The sequence below is a fragment of the Mercenaria mercenaria genome, chromosome 1, assembly GCF_021730395.1.
Source record: "Mercenaria mercenaria strain notata chromosome 1, MADL_Memer_1, whole genome shotgun sequence".
NCBI classification, from domain to species: Eukaryota; Metazoa; Mollusca; class Bivalvia; order Venerida; family Veneridae; genus Mercenaria; species Mercenaria mercenaria.
Window position 1 is genome coordinate 71,835,886 of NC_069361.1, and position 26,206 is coordinate 71,862,091.

Consider the following 26,206-nt stretch of genomic DNA (forward strand, 5'->3'; position numbering starts at 1 on the left):
GATGAATAATTCGTGGCGCGCTCGAATGTATAACTAAACGTTCATTACTTAAAGTTCCGAGAAAAAAAATACAGAAATATTTTTTTTTCATCTGTATGGTAAGAGGCATATTGCATAAGATTAGTAGGTTGAAATATGACCTGACTATAGTTGATTACTTTTCAACGAGGGTCAAATTTTTACGCGTGTATGGGTCATTAAATAACGGGAAGGATCAATTTTCAACGTTAAAAATTTATCAGTAATCCGTTGAAAAATGACCCATGTGGTCAATTTTCAACGGGGTTAAAATTTAATGTTACACCGGCGTCACATCTTAATTTAAAAAAGAATTGTGCCATTTTTCAGCTAATTAACCGTAAAAATATATTGGATTGGAACTTCACATAAGGATTTCTAGTCATCACACCTATTGCAATAACTAAGATTTCGTAGAAACAAGTGCATGAATAATACTTCACACGTGGCTTCCCCGCCACCAATGCTAAACTGAAGTAACTAAATTAATATAGAGTATGACCCTTTCTTGGTTAAAATATTCAATGGAAAAAAATGGGCAACTATCATATATATCCAAGAAACAACTAAATTTTTAATAGAAATTTCACACAAGAATCTCTAGTCATCAGACTAATTGAAAGAACCAAGTAAGATAAATCTTGCTTGAATTTAATGTTAAATGTGTACCTTTTTCGACTTATGTTTTGTGATCAACTAACTAGCAAGCTGTATATCTGTAATACCTGAAACTACACTGGACTTCTTACTCAACAAATGTAATTACAATACTAAGTTAGATGACTCGTAGGTGACTTTATTTCAATCATTTGTTTTCTTTTTCTTTAAACAAATATTTGCGAGCAAATAACTACCAAGCTGTATCTCAGTAGGACCTAAATAACATGAAAGTTCAGCTATCTACAATACTTCCTATTCATCAAATGTGCATTTGTACTTACATTACTAAGTTAAATAACTCTTGGTTGGACTCATTTCAAATTATAGTCCTTTTTACTAAGCAAATTTGGTTGAACTTGTGCGTGCAATTATCCATGAAGCTGTATCTCAATAAAACTTCATATATTTTAGAGAAACTTCTCAAAAAATTTTCTACACATAAAATATAATGTAATGTAGGACTTTCGATATTGTCTTATTTTCTTTCTCTAAAAGTATTTTAATACTGAGGCTTTCCGATTCTTCCTGCAAAATACTGGAGTTAGCTATAGTAAATACATGTTTCAGAAGTTATTTTTCTCTACAAAGTCTAATGCGATGAAGTTAATTTGGCATATTTTCCTCAATGAGAGGGCGTGTCATGCACAAACCCCTTGTTCCTATCTCAAAGGTCAAGGTCACAGTTGGTGGTCAAAGGTGAAATTGTGGAACTGAAGTTTGTCCGGACCATAACTTTGCCATGCGTGGACCAAATCTGTTTATATTTGGTATGAATATTTACCTCAATGAGAAGGAGTGCCATGCGCAAACCCCATGTTCCTATCTCAAAGGCCAAGGTCACAGTTGGAGGTCAAATGTCAAATTGAAGCTTGTCCGGAGCACTTTTTCTTCATGCATGGTGGGATTTGGATGTAACTTGGCACGAATGTCTACCTTTATGAGATGGAGTGTCATGTGCAATAACCAGGTCCCTATGTCAAATGTCAAGGCCACACTTGGCGGCCAAAGGTCAGATACAAGAATGACATTGTCTGGAGCATGTCTTCTTCATGCATAAGGGGATTTTGATGTAACTTGGCGCATTTGTTCAACACCTTGAGGCAATCTTGTTTTTAGAATTACTTCCCATTGTTTTTACTATAAATAGCTTGTATTGTAACGTGGGGAAAAATTGAGACCACTTTTCTGTGGTAAAACATGCATGTTACATCCAATTTCTTGGTGTATTTTGACCTATCTCTACCTGGTAAGGAGTTTTGTGTGGACTAATATTTTTTATCATTGGTCAAAACAATTACACATGCAAATACAGGTGCTAGTGTAAATCAGTTCTGACACCGCCAAATAGTATAATAACAGTTACTTTTTAGACAGCTGGCGGGATCGACATTCTGCCCGTGGGCATGCAGAATGTTTTCTAGTTCAAGGTTAAGTAGTCACAATGAGAGAAGAAGGAACAATTGCTTAAATTACTCATTGCATGTATGACTTCAGTCTATATCAAAATATAAAATGGAGCTTTAAAAGCGTTGTGTCATGTGAATAACAGATGTTTCAAGAAGGTTGAAAGCAGATCAAGTTGTTGGCCTTTTCTTACTAAGAAATCATGGTTAAAGTCTTGCTACAGTTACAAGTTTACTTCTGCCATATTATCCTTTTAATTTGTGATTTTAATTTCCCTTTAATAAGATAATTTGCGCCATGTTTTTTCTTTAGTCTAAAATATATTTATAGATAGACAATGGAATTTTTTTTTATACAGATATCTTGAATTTAATCATAAACCAGTACGTAACTGTATTCCTCTGAAAAAAACTTCCGTTGCTTGTTTAATAATCATGTTATTAAAATAGAGATCAGACTTGTTATTTCATTTCGTAATCAAACGATAAATTTAAAGTTAATGGTTTCTGTAGTCATTTTTATTCATATTATTATCAAATGTTTTCTGTTTAAAGATTGTCTTTCCGAGGAACCGCATACATCCTTCCAAGAACAAGCGATACATATGTATGGTTACATTTCAAAACATTCAACCCTGATTGGACGTAAATGGCTTTTTGAACGTCTCGACAAACATTTGAAAGAAAACAGGTCAAATCACGGCGTAATGGTGATTGCTGGGACGGGTTACGGAAAATCAGCATTGGCAGCGAATATCATTTGTGCTTCCCCCACTGATGCTAGTTACAGTATCAGGAAAAATCTAGCAGCTTACTACATCTGCCGTTTTGATTCACTAATCACAAAGAAAACACATATATTCATTCGAAGATTAGCATCAATGTTTTCTCTCCATATACCAGGATTTGCAGAGGTACTGAGAACGACTGAGAAGTTGTGTTTAGAGTATTACAACCCGAACCAGTGTGAGGGAGATCCAGGTGGCTGTATCAAACATTGTTTGATATCCCCTTTGGAAAGACTAAAGGCTCAAGATAAACATTATATTGTGGTACTTGATGCTTTGGATGAGTGCGAGGATAGCGATAAAGATGATGAAATCGCTCTCCTGCTGAGGTCTAACTTATATTCGCTTCCTGAATGGATAAAGTTTATAGTGACATGTAGAAACGTGTCGTCTTGTAGGCAGCTAAATACACAGTTGTATGCAATGGAACTTAATCATAATGACCCAGAAAATCAAAACGATTTGAACAAGTACTATATCTCACAAGGGGTTTCACATATGAATACTGATGCTTTAAACTTTCTGTTGGCATCATTTTCTATCAGCATGTCTGGAATTCCGTCATTAGACATATTTTATGAACAACAGTTCCGAAGGTTATATAGGAACCAGTACCAGGAACCAAAAGCGATATTAGAAATCATGTGTGCATCATTCGAAGCTATGACAGAGAAAGAAATATTTGATGTTCTCTCTAATACGGTCACAATTGCACCTGAAAATTATGACCGCTCATTACTGCACTTATCTCACTTTATACAGACACTGAACGGAAATATTCATCTTTGGCATATATCTTTAAGAAATTGGCTTATCAACACAAATTCTTATTTTATAATAAATGTCTCGAAAGGTCACCACTATATTGCAAAGTACCTTTTGAATCAGCTGCAATCAAATCCAGAAAATGTTGATATAGTCCAGCTTGTATCACATGCATCTCTTGCGAAACCATTCAGTGAAGAAAGTCTCCAGCGCTTTGATGAACTAAATTTTAGTGATCTGATAAAACAAGGTTATATAAAAATCAATTACCCTGTCCACGGACTTGCATGCCAGTGTAACAATTTTGTTGCCATGCAACATCTCGTCAAACATTTCCCTGACCTTGAAGTCTTAAATGACATGAAGGTTACACCAGTATATGTTGCTTCCTCACAAGGAAATATAGAAACACTCAAAGCCTTAGTTGGAGCAAACGCTAGCACAGACTTCAGAATACCATCGACCATGGACTTGGTCACTTTGTATACAGCGTATTTATATCCACGAAGTTCTCCCACACCACCACCCCCGTTGGGATATGGCATTCTTGATATAGCTGCACAGAAGGGACATTTGCCGATCGTAAAATACATCGTCGAAAATTTGAATTATAATTTTAATAAAAAAAATGGATTGAATCTGTTACCAATTCACTTATCCTGCATGTATGGCCATACATCAGTCATCAAATACATGTACAAGAAACAAATAGTGACATTAGATTCACGATGTTTGTACTTCGCATCCGAGAAAGGACACGTAGACTTAGTTTCTTATTTATTAGAGATGGGAGTCGATGATAAGTGCAAAGAATGTGAATCAGTATATTTCTTATCAAGAGGTAAATATCAGTTTCAAGGCCAATTAAACGAAAACTATGTCATGCGTTATAACTGGGATCAGATTACATGTGAAACAGCTTTACATGCAGCGGTTCGTCTGAATCACATTGAAATATCTACGCTATTGATAAATAATAGCTTTTCAAAGAAATCTGTTTTGTGTTGCAATCGTGCTGGACAAACACCGCTTGGTTCAGCTGTGCTATACAATCGTGAAAACATTGCAAAGATTTTCTTGGAATATAAGCTAGTAAATACAACTATAAAATGTTCTCCAAGGCATATTTTAAATGTTAACTATTATAATTACATGAAAAAACAAAAACTGACGGATCCTTTTTCCTGTGACGGATGTACCGTGATGCATGTTGTTGCGTTTTATGATCGAATGTGGTTCGTAAAATTATTAGGCAATGATAATGATCCTAACATATGGAATGCAATGGATGATGCGGGATGTTACCCAGCACATACGGCTGCATGTCTTGGAAGCACACAGGTATTAAATTATTTACTTGGTCTGGATAAATCTGGCATACATGAACAAAAATGTAAGAACGGTTCAACGCCTATTGAAATAGCAGTCTCATGTAAATCGGCTGAGACTTTTATAATTCTTCTTAATTCTAGCAAATACCAAAGAAATCACTTGATCAAGGGTATGAAAAAATCTGTAATATTTAATGCCTTAAATGAATCAATGGAAGGTCAAATCACAGAAGAAGTTTTTTATGTACAATTAAGAATTGAAAAGATAATAGAAGCAGTTTTAAGCCCTGAATGGAATCTCGGTCATAAGAATAAATTTCAGCAAAATATCCTTCATATTGCCTTGTTAAACGGACATTTTGTAGTTTTAAAGAAACTATTTTCTACTTCTCCGGGGAAGTCAAAGCAGCTAATGACAGAGAAAGACAGTAACTCCAAAATGCCACTAGATCTCGCTATTACAAACTTAGGAGATAACACCGAAATTGATATTTATATCTCTAATACTTCTCTCGGTGGATTAATGACATCTATGGAACTCACGATTTTCATCGCATTAGACTTTGTAGAGAAAAATAACTTAACCAGTCACATGAATCTGAAAAAGATGATACTGGCTCTGGCACGAAAGAACTACTTTTTGCTGGTAATGGAAATTTTACGAATTCACAAATGGCTTTATAGTGACAACGATTTTGTTTATGACGCTCTGGTTGAAGAATCAACTAACTTGTTTTCTTCAGTTATACTGATGCAGTTGTTTTCATACAGACAAAACAATACCAAAGGTTCATTAGTGTGTATAAATAACTGTGACGCAACACTTAAATATTGTCATCTGCACACTATAGCGAGAAAATATTTGGAGGTAGCTGTTTTGCTTAATTCGTTTGAAGATACTGACAACAATAGTAAAGTCGACGAAATATTAATGACAGGGTTTAAGTTAAACGTTAATTTCCCAGGTATGCTGAGCACATGCTTCGATAAAGAAGGTTTTAATGTTTTAGACAGGGCAATACAAGGAAGTAGTCATAGACTGACCAAATATCTTCTTGATATTGGTGTACGAAGTAGTAAACAAGTGGTAGATTTAATAAGATTAGCATTTACGCCTTTTAAATCATCAGTAATGGCATCTTCAGAGGCAGTGGTCTATACTAAATCGTCACAAAATGTTGGAAATCGAATCGACGAATTTTTTTACCATCCATTGGCAAAATTCAAACGTAGTTTTGAAATGACCGAAACAAACAAAATATGGGTTTTTACGTCTAACGAAACTAAAACTTCAGGTAAGTGTTTAACGTTTAGCAACATTGTAAATTGGTCTCATAATGAACGGGTTATAGTAACGCTTATTCGTCACTTTCATCACAGTTTGCAGTCACATTCATTCTGCTTTGAAAATGGGAAACAATTTTCCTTAGTACACATTGCCGCAATGCATGGTTTTGATTTTACACTTTCTGAAATCTCAAAGTATTTCGGCATTGACGTACTGAGCTGTTCAAATTATCATTCCATAACTCCTATTCTTTTGGCTAAAGCTTTAAACAGAGCATCTACCGTGGAATTTTTGTACCGAACAGCGAACTCACCTCCTGCACCTATTGATCACACAAACTTTTATCTACAGTTCTTTCTAACATTTTTAAAAAGGAGTTTTGGAGAAAAACATATAATGTGCATTTTTGATTTCCACAATGTCATGCCTAAAAATATGTATAGAATTCTTAAGGCTTCCTTATGTTTTAGGAAAGTTGCAAAAACTTTCAAAGATGATTTAGCAGCCGAGAAAGGGTTTTTAATGATGAGACTTTACACTTTATTTCAACTAAAGCATATCTGCTCTAGCAAATGTAAAGAAATTGGTCAAAAATGGTCAACTGGTCCTAAAAATATCAATACAGATATTATATTACAGATGAAAGAAGAACCTACTTTTAAATCGTTCGCAAAAGAAATGGATTTTTACATGATAAGCTTCCTTCGTTATAGAATTGAAACTCTTAAATATAGAATAGAAGACGGAGAACATATTAATTTCATGATCAATGAGAGCAAATATTTCATATCTCAATTGATTGATAAGCCCAGTGACTATAGATATTGCATGAAATATTGGTGTGACAAACACGAATTGTTCTGTAAGGATCTTTCATTTGGTGCAAGCCCTCACCTAAAATTAAATGAAAGATACATTTTTGGTTCTTTAAAACATAGTTTTCGAGGTTTAGTGATGATACTTAAGGCGCGTATTGCAAGAGAAATAGAATTAATTTCAAAGAAAACTTGATATCTTGCAGGATATGGAAATAAACTGAAAATGGGATCTGTACTGTCATATTTTCGAAATTACCCAGTGTACAATTACTTATCGGAAATAAAGGACCTGCCATGCTTTGAACACACCTTGTCAAGTTCATTGGACACCGTTTTAGACCTAGAAAGTTTAAAACATTTTCAAAATTCATTTAGGTATTCTTTATATGAAATACATCTTATTATGTCAGAACCTGAAGTATCTCATTTTTTACAATGGTATTTTACAATATTCAACCATACTTTCGAAACCTAGTATAAGATGATGGTAGATATTACTGCAATCAGTTGTACTCATTTTGCCATCGCTTGTATTGTACCAAATACAGTTCAATCGGATGAAGTGTATTCGCCGATATTTTTAATACTAATGATTTTGTACAATTACTGCCTTCTCAACAGTTATCATATTTATTGCAAAACCATGTCCAATCACTGACTAAATATATTGTCAGAGCCTACTCATTACGTAGAATGTATTCTGCAGTCTGATTAATTTTCATTTAATTTACTAAATAACATTTGATAATTTGTGCACTTTATTGCAATGTATTTCTTTGTTGTTTTGTTTTTTTAACGCCGTTTTTCCATCAGCATTTCCGTTTTGTAATGGCGGGCAGTTTACCTAACCGATGTTCCTGGATTCTGTAACAGTACAAACCTCGGGGTCCTCTGCAAGTACTGCTAACTTCCCCACGTGAATCAAGGGGGGGGGGGGGGGGGGGGGGGCGAATGATTTCAGACACAATGCCTTTAATCAAATCGTCACGGAGAACATACGCCCAGCCAGGGGATCGAACTCACGACATCGCGATCCCGTAGATCTGCACTATCCCTATTGAGCTAAGTGGACGTTATGTGTTTTATTATGTAATATATATCATGTATTAGTAATTATTGTGTAAACCTTTAACATTGTTATCAGCATTAATAACAGTGTGTATAGTTTCTTTATATAGTACAAAAATGTGTGCTGTAGATGCATTCCGGGCTGCCTCGGTTGGAATATACACTATCATTTAGCACGGTCTGCATACTGCTGCGGTGCAGTCAACACAAACTATACTGTTCCGATATCTCGTTTTATGTAATGCATAAAATTCATACTGCTATCGGTTTCTGTTCACTTTCTCACTAGTTGTATTCTTCATATATAGAACTGTTGAATACTATTGTAGTATGTAAATATGCCTTTTTAGCTCATCTGAATTTTTTTGAAAAAAAAATGATGAGTTATTGTCATCACTTGAGCGGTTGTCGGCGTCGGCGTCTGCGTCGGCGTTGCCTGGTTAAGTTTTATGTTTAGGTCAGCTTTTCTCCTAAACTATCAAAGCTATTGCTTTGAAACTTGGAATACTTGTTCACCATCATAAGCTGACCCTGTATACTAAGAAACTTAGTCTTGCTTTTTGAAAGATTTATGGCCCCTTTTGTACTTAGAAAATATCAGATTTCTTGGTTAAGTTTTATGTTTAGGTCAACTTTTCTCCTAAACTATCAAAGCTATTGCTTTGAAACTTGGAATACTTGTTCACCATCATAAGCAGACCCTGTACATCAAGAAACATAACTCCATCTTGCTTTTTGCAAGAATTATTGCCCCTTTTGGACTTAGAAAATCAGTTTTCTTGGTTAAGTTTTATGTTTAGGTCAGCTTTTCTCCTAAACTATCAAAGCTATTGCTTTAAAACTTGCAACACTTGTTTACCATCATAAGCTGACCCTGTACAGCAAGAAACATAACTCCGTCCTGCTTTTTGCAAGATTTATGGCCCCTTTTGGACTTAGAAAATATCAGATTTCTTGGTTAAGTTTTAAGTTTAGGTCAACTTTTCCTCTTAAACTATCAAAGCTATTGCTTTGAAACTTGCAACACTTGTTCACCATCATAAGCTGACCCTGTGAAGCAAGCAACGTAACTCCATCCTGCTTTTTGCAATAATTATTGCCCCTTTTGGACTTAGAAAATAATTTTCTTTGTTGAGTATTATGTTTAAATCGACTTTTCTCATAAACTATCAAAGCTATTGCTTTAAAACTTGCAACAGTTTTTCACCATCATAAGTGGACACTGTAATCAAGAAACATAACTCTATCCTGCTTTTTGCAGAAATGATGGCCCTTTTTAGACTTAGAAAATCATGGGTAGGACAGTATTTCTATTATACAAAAAAAAAATCAGATGAGCGTCAGCACCCGCAAGGCGGTGCTCTTGTTTATATTTCGTATTGATACATTTAATTTACCGACATTTTCGTCTGAAATATGTACCATATAGCGCATTTATATATATATATATATATATATATATATATATATATATATATATATATATATATATATATATATATATATATATACATATATACTGATTGAAGGTGACTTATAGGCCCTTGGGGTCAGATGTTCTTATAGTGTGATAGGGTTTTTCTATAATTATAATATAGGTTTTCGGGATATAGATAGTTTAACATCTTTAATATTTTCAGTGGGTTTATTAGATTTAAATTTTAGTTAGAAAACAGGTATTCGGGATATAAACTAATTTAATTTCTTTCAATATTTTCAAGTAGAATTATTAAGTTAGAATTCTTAAAAGGATCGAGTGTACTTGTCAAACATGTCATTGAATCAAATGCTTCAGGGTCTTATCTGTTTTCTATTCGATTTATTTTCGGAAAAAGATTTAAAATATACTAGACTACCTCGAAAGTTTACGAGATATTAAGGTAATATTGCACAAGCCTGTCTAGCATTTCTCCTCTTTATAAACGTATATATTGAGATTAAAATGAGTTAGAGTAAGGTTAGGGACGGAGAAATAGCTAGACATAGGCTAAGGTTATCTTATACTAAAAGTACATACTAGAAGTACTCTGTCAGTTTTATACATAGTTAAATTGATGTTATAATGAACTTTTGATTACTTATGAAAATAAATTGATATTGAAACTTTAAAGAATTGTTGTTGCGTTACTCTACAATTCTGTTTTGGCGCCGTCGACCGAACCTTTGAGATTGCCCGGCCACACCGACGAAGAAACACCACTATACGACACGACGAAGAAAGGTTAGTGAATAGTACATTTATTTTGCTTGCTAGACAAAATTTAACAAAATGGCAGAAGCTGAAATTCAGCAAGATTTTCAAGATTTGGCTACTGAATCAAAAATGTTTCCACCGCAGTAGGGACTCAGGGGGTAGGTCAAGTTGTACCAAAACGTGATGGGAACTCTAAAGATTATAGGTCTTGGATAAAATCTATAGAAAAGTATGCTGTTCTTACTTGGTTAAATGATGAACGAAAGAAAATGGTATGTTATCAAACAGCCACAGGGCCTGTATCAGATTTTATATATAGGTTTTTAAATGACAATCGCGAATGTACTTGGGAAGCACTTAAAACTGCTATTTCAACTAGGTTTTCTGAAATTCATGATGCTCAGCATGCATCCTATTTATTACGAAATGTTAAACAAAAGCCTGGCGAAAATGTCCATGCTTATGTAGAAAGATTAATGGCATTAGCAGAAGATGCTGTTGAAGGTCATAATCGGGATCAAGCAAATTTAGAGGTCATAGAAAGGCAACTTATTGTTCATTTTGTAGACGGATTATCCGAAAATGTCCTTAAAATGAAAGTTATACGGGACAACCCGGCCACTTTACAGGCTGCCATGAATTCGGCCACCAATGAGCAAAATTTAAGAACTCGATTTAATCTAAGGTTTGGGAATTCAAGCTGCAATTCTCATAATTCTGATGTAGGGCAAGACAAAAACAAATCCATGCAGTAGCCTTAGAAAACAAAGCAACAATTAACGCACAAAAATATCAACAAAACAGGCCAGAAACAAATAATGATAGGAAAAAGCAAATTGATTGTTGGAATTGTGGTAAATTTGGTCATTTTTAAAACGAATGTAGGAGTGCACCAAGATACAGGACAAACAGTTTCAGGCCTTTCAACTAGGACGTTCCTGTCATAAAGAAGCCAATGATAGGAACAACGGGTTATCAACATTTTTATAGCGCTAGCTGGAAATCAAAATTCTTACACAATTAAAATAGGTAGAATAAAAATTAGGACATTAGTTGATTCAGGGGCAGAAGTTTCGCTCATAAGTCGTGCAACATATAATCAGTTAAATCAAAGGCCTATCTTTCAGAAGTTAGATTAATAATTTGTTAGAGTCTTGGCTACGTAGCTGAAATGTATGGGTTAGCGTACAGTATTTTCGTTTAACTTTCAGCATTTTAAAGCTGGTGCAATAAGGAATAATTGCAAGTTTTCTATATTTTGGGGAATGTTTGACGAGCCCGCTGGCAATGGGCTCGATAAAGTCGTCACTTCCATTTATGTGCGTGCGTCCGTCTGTGCGTGCATCAGTGCGTCCGTCCGATTTTGTCCGGACCATGGCTTTGACATGCATGGACCAATCTTGTTTATATTTGGCATATTTACCTCAATGAGAGGGCGTGTCATGCGCAAACCCCTTGTTCCTATCTCAAATGTCAAGGTCACAGTTGGTGGTCAAAAGTGAAATTGTGGAATTGAAGTTTGTCCGGGCCATAACTTTGCCATGCGTGGACCAAATCTGTTTATATTTGGCATGAATATTTACCTCAATGAGAAGGAGTGTCATACGTAAACCCCATTTTCCTATCTTAAAGGCCAAGGTCACAGTTGAAGGTCAAAAGTCAAATTGAAGCTTGCCTGGAGCATTTTTTTCTTCATGCATGGTGGGATTTGGATGTAACTTGGCATGCATGTTCACCTTTATGAGATGGAGTGTCATGCGCAAGAACCAGGTCCCTATGTCAAAGATCAAGGTCACACTTGGCGGCCAAAGGTCAGATACAAGAATGACATTGTCTGGAGCATGTCTTCTTCATGCATAAGGGGATTTTGATGTAACTTGGCACATTTGTTCAACACATTGAGGAAATCTTGTTCTTAGAATTACTTCCCTTTGTTTTTACTATAAATAGCTTGAATTGTAACGTGGGGAAAAATTGAGACTACTTTTCTGTGGTAAAACATGCATGTTATATCCAATTTGTTGGTGTATTTTGACCTATCTCTACCTGGCAAGGAGTTTTGTGTGGACTGATATTTTTTATCAATGGTCAAAACAATTACAAATGCAAATACAGGTGCTAGTGTAAATCAGTTCTGACACCGCCAAATAGTATAATAACAGTTACTTTTTTAAACAGCTGGCGGGATCGACATTCTGCCCGTGGGCATGCAGAATGTATTTCTAGTTCGAGTTCAAGTAGTCACAATGAGAGAAGGAGGAACAATTGCTTAAATTATTCATTGCATGTATGACTTCAGTCTATATTAAACTTTAAAATGGAGCTTTAAGAGCGTTGTGTCATGTGAATAACAAATGTTTCAAGCAGGTTGAAAGCAGATCAAGTTGTTGGCCTTTTCTTACTAAGAAATCTTGGTTAAAGTCTTGCTACAGTAACAAGTTTACTTCTGCCATATTATCCTTTTAATTTGTGATTTTAATTTCCCTTTCATCAGATAATTTGCGCCATGTTTTTTCTTTAGTCTAAAATATATTTATAGATAGACAATGGAAAATATTTTATACAGATATCTTGAATTTAATCATAAACCAGTACGTAACTGTATTCCTCTGAAAAAACTTCCGTTGCTTGTTAAATAATCATGTTATTAAAATAGTGATTGGACTTGTTACTTTATTTCGTAATCAAACGTTAAAGTTTTCTGTAGTCATTTTTATTCATATTATTATCAAATGTTTTCTGCTTAAAGATTGTCTTTCCGAGAAACCGCGTACATCTTTCCAAGAACAAGCGATACATATGTATGGTTACATTTCAAAACATTCAACCCTGATTGGACGTAAATGGCTTTTTGAACGTCTCGACAAACATTTGAAAGAAAGCAGATCAAATCACGGCGTAATGGTGATTGCTGGGACGGGTTACAGAAAAGCAGCATTGGCAGCGAATATCATTTGTGCTTCCTCCACTGATGCTAGTTACAGTATCAGGAAAAATCTAGCAGCTTACTACATCTGCCGTTTTGATTCACTAATCACAAAGAAAAAACATATATTCATTCGAAGATTAGCATCAATGTTTTCTCTCCATATACCAGGATTTGCAGAGGTACTGAGAACGACTGAGAAGTTGTGTTTAGAGTATTACAACCCGAACCAGTGTGAGGGAGATCTAGGTGGCTGTATCGAACATTGTTTGATATCCCCTTTGGAAGGACTAAAGGCTCAAGATAAACATTATATTGTGGTACTTGATGCTTTGGATGAGTTCGAGGATAGCGATAAAGATGATGACATCGCTATTCTGCTGAAGACTAACTTATATTCACTTCTTGAATGGATAAAGTTTATAGTGAATGTAGAAACGTGTCCGTGTTGTATGCCATGGAACTTAGTCATAATGACCAAGAAAATCAAAACGATTTGAAAAAGTACTATATCTCACAACGGGTTTCACATATGAATACTGATGCTTATAAACTTTCTGTTGGCATCATTTTCTATCAGTATGTCTGGAATTCAGTCAATAGACATATTTTATGAACAGCAGTTCCGAAGGTTATACCCAGCCAGCATGACTATTTCGGCCCGATATAGGTATAATGTCGGCAAAATGTGCCGATGTAGGTCCGACGTCGGGCCGTTGTGAGTGAGTGAGTTAGGTTTTACGGCGAATCGACACAAAATGATCATATATCGCCGAGATCGGACCGTTGAACTGTCGCAAAATATTGAAATCGGTAGATCGGCATCAATCAGTATAACTATTTCGTAAGTCGGACTGACATCGGGCCGATATTGGATTCTCTAATATAGCTATATTTTTCAAAATATTATTGATAAACGTGAGAAGGTAATCTAATTGTTTATGTGTGCTAATTTATTGAGCAAATATGATGCATGCCAGAAATAATCAAACTAGGTTCCAAACAAAATTTGTAGACGGTATTTATCAAAAGTTTATATGTAATAAAGGGAGGTTATAATTAAGATGCATGTTTATTTTATGTAAAATGCCGCCGTAAAAATATTCATATTTACAAAAAAAAATGAAAATATAAATATGTTTGAAATTGTAATTGAACAATTTTAATAGTGTTAAGAATATACAGAAAACTTACGTAACTGTATAAAACATGTAGTATATAGTTGTGAAAAATATTATATCAATAAAATCAAATATCCATCATACACATGATGCGATCCACATCTGTTCTCAAGTAAATTACTCTGAGAATTTCTAAAGTGTAAAGTTTGAAGAAAACTTTGATGAAGCACTGCGTGTCACACCACTTCGCGACAACGATATGATCTGCGAATGTCGGACCGATGTCCTTATTTTGATATCGGGCTGATATAGAATGCTGGCTGGGTATAGGAACCAGTACCACGAATCAAAAGCGATATTAGAAATCATGTGTGCATCATTCGAAGCTATGACAGCAAAGAGAAATATTTGATGCTCTCTCTTATACGGTAACAATTGCACCTGAAAATTATGACCGCTCATTACTGCACTTATCTCACTTTATACAGACACTGAACGGAAATATTCATCTTTGGCATATTTCTTTAAGACATTGGCTTATCAACACAAATTCAGAATTTCAGAATAAATGTCTCGAAAGGTCACCACTGTATTGCAAAGTACCTTTTAAAGCAACTGCAATCAAATCCAAAAACTGTTGATATAATCCGGCTTGTATCACATGCATCTCTTGCGAAACCATTCAGTGAAGAAAGTCTCCAGCGCTTTGATGAACTAAATTTTAGTGATCTGATAAAACAAGGTTATATAAAAATCAATTACCCTGTCCACCGACTTGCACGGCAGTTTGACAATTTTGTTGCCATGCAACATCTCGTCAAACATTTCCCTAACCTTGAAGTCTTAGATAGTTTAGAGAACATGAAGGTTACACCAGTATATGTTGCTTCCTCACAAGGAAATATAGAAACACTCAAAGCCTTAGTACGAGCAAACGCTAGCACAGACTTCAGAATACAATCGATCATAAACATAGATTTGGCAACATTGAATATAGTTCTACAAGGCTCTTCCGAACCACCCCAGCTGGGATATGGCATTCTTGATATAGCTGCACAGAACGGACATTTGCCGGTTGTGAAATACATCGTCGAAAATTTGAATTATAATTGTAGTAAAAAAATGGATTCAATCTGTTACCAATTCACTTATCCTGCATGTATGGCCATACATCAGTCATCAAATACATGTACAAGAAACAAATAGTGACATTAGATTCACGATGTTTGTACTTCGCATCCGAGAAAGGACACGTAGACTTAGTTTCTTATTTAATAAAGATGAGAGTCGATGATAAGTGCAAAGAATGTGAATCAATATTTGATTTTATACCAAGAGGTAAATATTGGTTTCAACGCCAATTAAACATTGACGAATACGACCAAAAATATGTCATGTATTATGACTGGGATCAGATTACATGTGAAACAGCTTTACATGCAGCGGTTCGTCTGAATCAAATTGAAATATCTACGCTATTGATAAATAATAGCTTTTCAAAGAAATCTGTTTTGTGTTTCGATCGTGCTGGACGAACACTGCTTGTTTCAGCTGTGCAATACAATCGTGAAAACATTGCAAAGATTTTCTTGGAATATAAGCTAGTAAATACAACTATAAAATGTTCTCCAAGTCATATTTTAGATGTTAACAAATTAAATTACATAGAAAAAGGAGAACCGGGATCTCTTTTTTGCTGTGACGGATGTACCGTGATGCATGTTGTTGCGTTTTATGATCGAATGTGGTTCGTAAAATTTTTAGGCAATGATAATGCTCCTAACATATGGAATGCAATGGATAATGTGGGATGTTACCCAGCACATACGGCTGCATGTCTTGGAAGCACACAGGTATAGTATTAAATCATTTACTTGGTCTGGATAAACCTGGCATACATGAACAAAAATGTAGGAACGGTTCAACGCCTATTGAAATAGCAGCCTCATGTAAATCGTTTGAGACTTTTATAATGTCTTTTTAATTCTAGCAAATACCAAAGAAATCACTTGATCAAGGGTATGAAAAAATCTGTAATATTTAATGCCTTAAATGGATCAATGGAAGGTCAAATCACAGAAGAAGTTTTTTATGTACAATTAAAAATTGAAAAGATAATAGAAGCAGTTTTAAGCACTGAATGGAATCTAAGTCATAAAAATAAATATCAGCAAAATATCCTTCATATTGCCTTGTTAAATGGACATTTTGGAGTTTTAAAGAAACTATTTTCTACTTTTCCGGGGACGTCAAAGCAGCTTATGACAGAGAAAGACAGTAACTCCAAAATGCCACTAGATCTCACTATTACAAACTTAGGCGATAACACCGATATGAAATTTGTATCTCGATTGCTAATACTTCTCTCGGTGGATTAATGACATCTATGGAACTCACGATTTTTATCGCATTAGGCTTTGTAGAGAAAAATAACTTAATCAGTCACATGAATCTGAAAAAGATGATACTGGCTCTGGCACGAAAGAACTACATTTTTTTTACGAATTCACAAATGGTTTTATAGTGACAACGATTTTGTTTATGACGCTCTGGTTGAAGAATCAACTAACTTGTTTTCTTCAGTTATACTAATGCAGTTGTTTTCATACAGACAAAACAATACCAAAGATTCATTAGTGTGTATAAATAACTGTGACGCAACACTTAAATATTGTCATCTGCACACTATAGCGAGAAAATATTCGGAGGTAGCTGTTTTGCTTAATTCGTTTGAAGATACTGACAACAATAGTAAAGTCGACGAAATATTAATGACAGGGTTTAAATTAAACGTTAATTTCCCAGGTATGCTGAGCACATGCTTCGATAAAAATGCAACGTCAAAACGTTATAAACGTACCTGTTTTCAACGCACTGTTGCATCTTTGACTGCTTATAACGAAAAAACGGCGCGGTAATTTTTTTTTAGAAATTTGCTGTAAATTCCTCCATCATTTCTGCACTAAATTGACTAATAAAAAATATACCTTCTCGATTTAGATTTTGTAATTCAACTCAATTTGAAACGCGGCGCATTGTGCGTGTGACGTTATTGTTGACGGTTTGTCCTGATCTCCGTGTCTTACCCGTTTGATGAGCTCATAAAATAAGGCTGTTAAATACAGGAAAAGCACATACATATTAAAGTGCACACAAAGGAGTTCCTGAGAGGGTGATATGCAAAATGTTCACCGCGAGATATATGAACATCGACCAAAGCGCCATATTAAATGCCGGATTCACACATGCACAAACACCAGAAAAGTCATTTAATCCTAAAGTATCTATAAACGCTTCGTATGAAAATGTATCATCTCAGTCTTTTTATCAATGCGAAAGTATAGATTTCTCAATGGGAGAAAAAATAATATCACATGCATAGAAAACTAAAATAGCGTAGTTGTGCATGTGATATGAAATTATGCATCATATCACATGCGCATAAATTGAAAATAACGGCTTTGCGCAGGAGTTATAAAATCACTGGTGGGTATGATAAATCATTCGAGTTAAACTAATGGAAATATAATGGAAAATTAGCATTGGATATTTATGTGAGATAAAATAATATGTAAATCTTGCTCTCATGAGAGGGTGATATAAAAAAAAAGCCGACCGTCGATGAAAAAAAAAACGCATAGGTATATTGAATAATTTTCAAGGAAATTTCATTTTTCCTCCTTTTTTTCTTATAAATGTAAAATAAAGGCTTGATATTCTTGTTCAGAGGGGTGAACGATTTTCATGTCACACTCTCGAATGCAACATTTTATTATACCGACAGAAATCGTCCTAAATTAATTATGAGACAAACAAAACCCATATGGAATATAGTAGTAACTGGGTGAAAAATGTGCTTCCGTGATTCAGTCGAAAAAAAACTCTAATAGATTAATCAAGGAAGAATTCTTTAAAGGTCCATTACTAAGGGAAAGTGAGTTGGCAATTTTTTTCATAGCCAGTGCATAGACTTCTGCAAGACACTAAATAATGAAGATTGGCAGGTCAAAATTTACAGAAGGTCTTTGGAACTCAAAGAAATGTATGTGTATTATGTTGAAATTTCAATGAATCGACAGAATGACCCCCCAGGTCTTTTTAACTTTCTTCATACTTCATAGAAAAATAATTGTACATATACTGCTATTTATTTCGAATTTCTACATACCAACTTTCATTTTCCAATAAAATGAAATAGTTTCTGTGCTTTTTAAAAGAAAATAAAATGTTCACTTTCCTTAGTATTGGCCCTTTAAGACTATGTGACTTTCATTCTTATCTTTTCCTACTAACCTTGTTCAAACTATGATGTATGTATTAAATTTGTACATGTATTACTGTGAATGAAATATAAACTAACAAATTGATCCTGATTTTCCCATTTTTCGTGCATTTTCGCGTCAACCGGGGGCAAAATGCGCATTATTTAACTCATGAAATGCATTTTACATGAAATAAGAAATTTTTCATGCATGTTTTCGAGTTGTTTGCTTGAAAATGAAAGCATGGTATTTATTTTACAGTTCGCTTTCTGAAATGCGGCAATATTAGGGTACCATGATTTCAGTTGACTTGTATTTCACTGCAAACTATTCAACACACCTTTTTCTTTTCGTTTTCTTGTGTGGATATCTTGTGAATATAGTAGATCTACGACGGGGTGAAAATCTAGAAATTGTATTAAAATTGTTTTGAAGTAGCTGAATTTTATATGAAACAAAGAAAAATTTCTTTTATTATGTACTCTTTGGGCATCTTCTGTTATCAGCCAGCGCTCCATGCAAGCGACCGCTGGGATTCAGATTACTTTCATCAGCGAGCCGTAGCGCATAAAATTCGCGCATGTTATATTTCAATGTTACCCTCAAAATTGATATCACTGCGCATCATTATACGCATGTTTGGATAAATATACGAAACTTATCCCTCTAAATTGGTTATCCTTGTATCCCAGATACCGGACGATTTTTTTTTTGTAAAGTGTTTTCTATGCCTTGTATCATCATTTTTTCAGTAAATCAGTTACTTACTAACTAGCATTTTATTTTTACGAAAAGGACGTCTAATTTAGAGGCGTTCTACTGTTCTTACACTGTTCTACTCTCTACAACGATGACAAATAGAAATAGCTGGTATTATTGGAATAAAGTTCTAAAATATGTTTGTTACCATCACAGTATTGACAATGGTCTATTGTCTTCCTTAGATAAATCATATTACGGAAACTGACGGACAAGGCCTAAGATAGCCAATATTCGTAGTATGATACATCTGGGGAAGACAACAGACTGTTGTCGAAATTGTCATGGTAACAAACATATTTTAGTGTGAAAAAAAATTTATTCCAATGGATTACAACTACTAAATGAACAGCTTCAAGAATAGCTGGTTGTAGTAGATAATTGCTGGTTTTTTTTGTTTTTTGTTGTTGTTTTTTTTTTTAAGTATTATAACGACAATAAAATGTCCGTAAATTGAAGTGTATGTGTTTGTTTTTATTGGTTTATACCTGAACAGTTTTCATAAGTTTTCATTTTAAACATTTGTTTTAGTGTTTGGATATCGAAATTTTAAGAAATTAAATTGATATGAATCACTGCAAAGTGACATGATAAATATTTGACGTTACACAAACAATGCATCGCGCTTCATATCGAGCTGAATACTGAAAAATCTAAATGGAGAAGTTATGTTTTTTATTAACCCATTTAGTGCAGAAATGATAGAGGAATTCACAGCAAATTCCTAAAAAAAATAATACCGCACCGTTTTTTTTTTTCGTTATACACAGTCAAAGATGCAACAGTGCGTTAAAAAACAGGTACGTTTATAACGTTTTGACGTTGCATTTTTGCTGATTTACACATACTCGGAGAATTAACGACAAATATATAGTAATGTTTTCATAGATATTTTCTTCGCGATTACAGTGTAGTTTGAATTTTAAATTTTGATGCACTAATAAAAAAGATACAACGAAAAAACAGTAAGAGCCGGCAGATGGCGCTTTGACGTCATTATGTTGCTATGTTACCGACGTCAAAATAAAATAAAAACTATATTTACGCAACGGCAGTTGTGTGACATGTATTTAATCCAGATTTGAGTAGAATCCGACGATGTTTTAAAAATCTCTAGAAAGGGCGCATACTACCTTAAAAAGGAGTTTTGGAGAAAAACATATAATGTGCATTTTTGATTTCCACAATGTCATGCCTAAAAATATGTATAGAATTCTTAAGGCTTCGTTATGTCTTAGGAAAGTTGCAAAAACTTTCAAAGATGATTTAGCAGTCGAGAAAAGGTTTTTAATGATGAGACTTTACACTTTATTTCAACTAAAGCATATCTGCTCTAGCAAATGTAAAGAAATTGGTCAAAAATTGTCAACTGGTCCTAAAAGAAATGGATTTTTACATGATAAGCTTCCTTCGTTATAGAATTGAAACTCTTAAATATAGAATAGAAGACGGAGAACATATTAATTTCACGATCAATGAGAGCAAATATTTCATATCTCAATTGATTGATAAGCCCAGTGACTATAGATATTGCATGAAATATTGGTGTGACAAACACAAATTGTTCTGTAAGGATCTTTCATTTGGTGCAAACCCTCACCGAAAATTAAATGAAAGATACATTTTTAGTTCTTTAAAACATAGTTTTCGAGGTTTAGTGATGATACTAAAGGCGCGTATTGCGAGAAAAATAGAATTAATTTCAAAGAAAACTGGATATCTTGCAGAATATGGAAATAAACTGAAAATGGGATCTGTACTGTCATATTTTCGAAACTACCCAGTGAACAATTACTTATCGGAAATAAAGGACCTGCCATGCTTTGAACACACCGCGTGGTATAAATTCTATAAACCTTCGAAAATTCTCAGGAAACAAAACAGGCTGCGATTTTGGTACGTGGCGTTCCCTGTTTGATATTTGTCTTTGTTTTTCTTACAAAATGCATTGGAAACGCTATATCAGCATATTACATGGCGAATTTATTGGAGTTTAGGAACTTTAAGTTGACTTCAGCGTTTAAAAAAAACAAACTGATAAAACCTGTTCACTTTGCTGAGGGGGCTTATCTCATTTTTTACGAGAGAAACTGATGTAACTTTCCTATTACCATGCCAATTTACAATATTCAACCATAATTTTGAAACCTTATGAAATATAACCTAGTCTTTCTAAGATGATGGTAGATATTCCTGCAATCAGTTGTACTGATTTTGCCATCACTAGTATTGTACCAAATACAGTTCAATCGGATGAAGTGTATTCGCCAATATTTTTGATACTTATGATTTTGTACAATTACTGCCTTCTCAAAAGTTATCATATTTATTGCAAAACCATGTCCAATCACTGACTAAATATATTGTCAGAGCCTACTCATTACGTAGAATTTGCTTGTATTCTGCAGTCTGATTAATTTTCATTTAATTTACTAAATAACATTTGATAATTTGTGCACTTTATTGCAATGTATTTCTTTGTTGTTTTGTTTTTTTAAACGCCGATTTTCCATCAGCATTTCCGTTTTGTAATGGCGGGCAGTTTACCTAACCGATGTTCCTGGATTCTGTAACAGTACAAACCTCGGTGTCCTCTGCAAGTAACTGTCAACTTCCCCACATGAATCAAGGGGGTGGGACTAATGATTTCAGACACAATGCCTTTTATCAAATCGTCACGGAGAACATACGCCCAGCCAGGGGATCGAACTCACGACATCGCGATCCGTAGATCTGCACTCTCCCTATTGAGCAAAGTGGACGTTATGTGTTTTATTATGTAATATATATCATGTATTAGTAATTATTGTGTAAACCTTTAACATTGTTATCAGCATTAATAACACTGTGTATAGTTTCTTTATATAGTACAAAAATGTGTGCTGTAGATGCATTCCGGGCTGCCTCGGTTGGAATATACACTATCATTTAGCACGGTCTGCATTCTGCTGCGGTGCAGTCCACACAAACTATAGTGTTGCGATATCTAGTTTTATGTAATGCATAAAATTCATACTGCTATCGGTTTCAGTTCACTTTCTCACTAGTTGTATTTTTCATATATAGAACTTTTGAATACTATTGTAGTATGTAAATATACCTTTTTTATATTTCGTATTGATACATTTGATTTACCTACATCATCGTCTGAAATATGTACCATATAGCGCATTTTTATGGGTTTTTCTATAATTATGATATAGGTTTTCGGGACATAAATAGTTTAACATCTTTAATATTTTCAGTGGGTTTATTAGATTTAAATTCTAGTTAGAAAAATAGGTTTTCGGGATATAAAGTAATTTAATTCCTTTCAATATTTTCAAGTTAGAATTCTTAAAAGGATCGAGTGTACTTGTCAAACATGTCATTGAATCAAATGCCTCAGGGTCTTATCTGTTTTCTATTCGATTTATTTACGGAAAAAGATTTAAAATATACTAGACTACCTCGAAAGTTTACGAGATATTAAGGTAATATTGCACAGGCCTGTCTAGCATTTCTCCTCTTTGTAAACGTATATATTGAGATTAAAATGAGTTAGAGTAAGGTTAGGGACGGAGAAATAGCTAGACATAGGCTAAGGTTATCTTATACTAAAAGTACTCTGTCAGTTTTATACATAGTTAAATTGATGTTATAATGAACTTTTGATTACTTATGAAAATAAATTGATAGTGAAACTTTAAAGAATTGTTGTTGCGTTACTCTACAATTCTGTTTTGGCGCCGTCGACCAGGATCCGAACCTTGGAGATTGCCCGGCCACATCGACGAAGAAACATCACTATACGACACGACGAAGAAAGGTTAGTGAATAGTACATTTATTTTGCTTGCTAGACAAAATTTAACAAAATGGCAGAAGCTGATATTCAGCAAGATTTTCAAGATTTGGCTACTGAATTAAAAAATGTTTCCACCGCAGTAGGGACTCAGGGTGTAGGTCAAGTTGTACCAAAATTTGATGTGAATTCTAAAGAATATAGGTCTTGGATAAAATCTATAGAAAAGTATGCTCTTCTTACTTGGTTAAATGATGAACGAAAGGAAATGGTATGTTATCAAACAGCCACAGGCATGTATCAGATTTTATATGTAGGTTTTAAATGACAATCGCGGATGTACTTGGGAAGCACTTGAAACTGCTATTTCAACTAGGTTTTCTGAAATTCATGATGCTCAGCATGCTTCCTATTTATTACGAAATGTTAAACAAAAGCCTGGCGAAAATGTCCATGCTTATGTAGAAAGATTATTGGCATTATCCGAAGATGTTTTTGAAGGTCATAATAGGGATCAAGCAAATTAAGAAGTCATAGGAAGGCAACTTATTGTTCATTTTGTAGACGGATTATCCGAAAATGTCCTTAAAATGAAAGTTATACGGGACAACCTGGCCACTTTACAGGCTGCCATGAATTCGGCCACCAATGAGCAAAATTTAAGAACTCGATTTAATCTAAGGTTTGGGAATTCAAGCTGCAATTCTCATAATTCTGATAGCCATGTTCCAACGGAAGTAGGACATGTTAGACCAAAGAAACAATGTCAGTTTTGTCGAAAACTAGGTCATAATATCGGGGAATGTAGGACAAGACAAAAACAAATCCATGCAGTAGCCTTAGAAAACAAAGCAACAATTAACGCATATCAACAAAACAGGCCAGAAACAAATAATTATTGTTGATTCAGGGGCAGAAGTTTCGCTCAGAAGTCGTACAACATACAACATACAATCAGTTAAATCAAAGGCCTATCTTATACAAAAATCATAGAATTTCTTTACAGTCTGAAAATGGAGATTCGCTAAATGTTGAAGGTAACATGAATTTAAAATTCAAAATAGGAGGAACAGGAATGGAACATAAATTTTATGTAGTTTCAAATATAAATAGGAAAGCAATTTTAGGACGTGATTGGTTAACTCAAAATGGCGTACGTATATATTTTGACCTTGGGTGCCTGAGGGTACGAAATACTTATGTTTCATTACCAGAAGATATTCACATTGCCTCAGTTGCTAGATTAAAGGAGGGCGTCATAATTAAACCACAAACTACTCAGATATGTAATGGTTACTTAAAAAGGAGAAATAGGCTTAAAAATTTTGAAACGTACGAGTTGAGGAGTGTTGAAACAGGGTATTTAAGTACTGAACCTGGCCTTATGGTAGCAATTTCTGTCATAAAATTACGAAGGCATCGTAAATTTCCAGTCATGATAGTAAATTCTACAAATAGGACAATTAGGTTAAAAAAGGTTGTGCCGTTGCAAAGGTAGAATAAATTGACGAAAAATGCATAGCTGCAGTAACCACTGCTCAAAAACTGTCAAAAGAGTAAAATACAGAATATTCGCCCATTGATACTAGCGAGATAATAGCCCCAAAAGAACACATTTCCTATGTGGAAAAATTAGTTAAAGACAATAAAGATGTTTTTGCAAATAATGATTCAGAACTGTCCCAGACAGATACAGTTACCATGAAAATTCCGACTTCTGAGCATGAACCGATAAAACAAAGAGTTCCATTAAATGACAATGCCATTGATGAAATGTTGCGTGCCAACATAATACGACCGTCTCATAGCCCATATGCAAGTCCTGTTGTACTGGTTAAAAAAACGACAATACTCGTCGCTTCTGTGTCGATTTTAGGCGCATAAATGAAAAAATTAAACAAACAGCCTACCCCCTTCCTCATATCGATGATATATTGTCCCTATTAGGCGAAGCTAAGTACTTTATCACCTTAGATTGTCGCTCCGGATTTTGGCAAATACCAATTGATGAAAAAGATAAAGAAAAAACTGCATTTACCACCTGCAGAGGTCTATTCGAATTTAACGTCATGTGCTTCGGATTAGTTAATGCCCCTGAGGTGTTCTAGGAACTAATGTTTAAAGTCTTAGAGAGTTTAGGTTTTGCTGTCGCGTACTTGGACGACTGCCTTGTCTTTAGTAAAACATTAGAAGAACAACAACGCCACTCAGACATTATATTTCAAAGGTTAAGAGAGCATAAAGTTAAGTTAAAAAAGTGTCAATTCATGCAGCCAAAAACTTAATACTTAGGTTTTGTCATAAGTGAGGATGGTATTAGACCAAACCCTGATAAAGTTAAAGCGATTAAGTCGCTTCAGGTTCCAAAATGTGTTAGAGATGTGCGTAGAATTTTAGGAATGACTTCGTTTTACAGAAGGTTCATTAATTCGTTTTCAGAGATAGCTGATCCTCTCATAAATTTAACAAGAAAAACTGTGCCCTTTATTTGGTCAGAAGAATGTCAAAACAGCTTTGATACTATCAAAGAACGGTTAACTGCCATTCCCTTATTAGCCTACCCTGACATAAACAAACCATATAATTTGTATACCGACGCGAGTAACCATCATGTGGCAGCGTGCTTAACTCAGAGTTGTGACTCAAAAGAATCTGATGAATATAAAGAAAGGTCTTTATTTTTCTTGTCTCATAAGCTTAGTGAATCTCAAAGGAAATGGTCAGTAATAGAAAACGAAAGCTCTGACTTCTACACCTTACAAAAAATGGACATGTTTTAAGGGATGCAGAATCCACAATATTTACAGATCACCGCCCTCTGGTCACTTTATTACATTCACAAATGAATAGCAAGAAAATTCAATTATGGGCATTGTCTATAAGCGGTTACAACTGTAAAATCAAATATCTTTCAGGCAAAAACAATGTCATCGCTGATTTCTTCTCTAGACCGCCAGAATCTGAAACTATACAAACTAAGTGTGAGACAGAGTTCGAACCCGAAATACATAATACATACAAA

At 34.5% G+C, this 26,206-nt stretch overlaps 2 protein-coding genes across 5 annotated transcripts in view; one reads left to right on the forward strand and one right to left on the reverse strand.

The window, feature by feature from the left end:
- The window catches only part of LOC123534430 (uncharacterized), a 50,733-nt gene extending 33,447 nt beyond the window's left edge, over window positions 1-17,286 (forward strand). For 2 of the 4 annotated variants that reach the window (XM_045316680.2, XM_045316688.2), the window contains one exon: window positions 2,637-10,252. In XM_045316680.2, coding sequence (XP_045172615.2) covers window positions 2,637-7,264 — 4,628 coding nt within the window. In that variant the 3' untranslated portion in view covers window positions 7,265-10,252. Of the gene's footprint in view, window positions 1-2,636; window positions 10,524-13,082 lie in introns of those variants that run through there. The other 2 variants (XR_008372282.1, XM_053550552.1) reach the window with 2 other exon arrangements.
- Window positions 1-26,206, reverse strand: part of LOC123565412 (cofilin/actin-depolymerizing factor homolog) — a 307,889-nt gene that overhangs the window by 131,530 nt on the left and 150,153 nt on the right. The window lies entirely within an intron of this gene.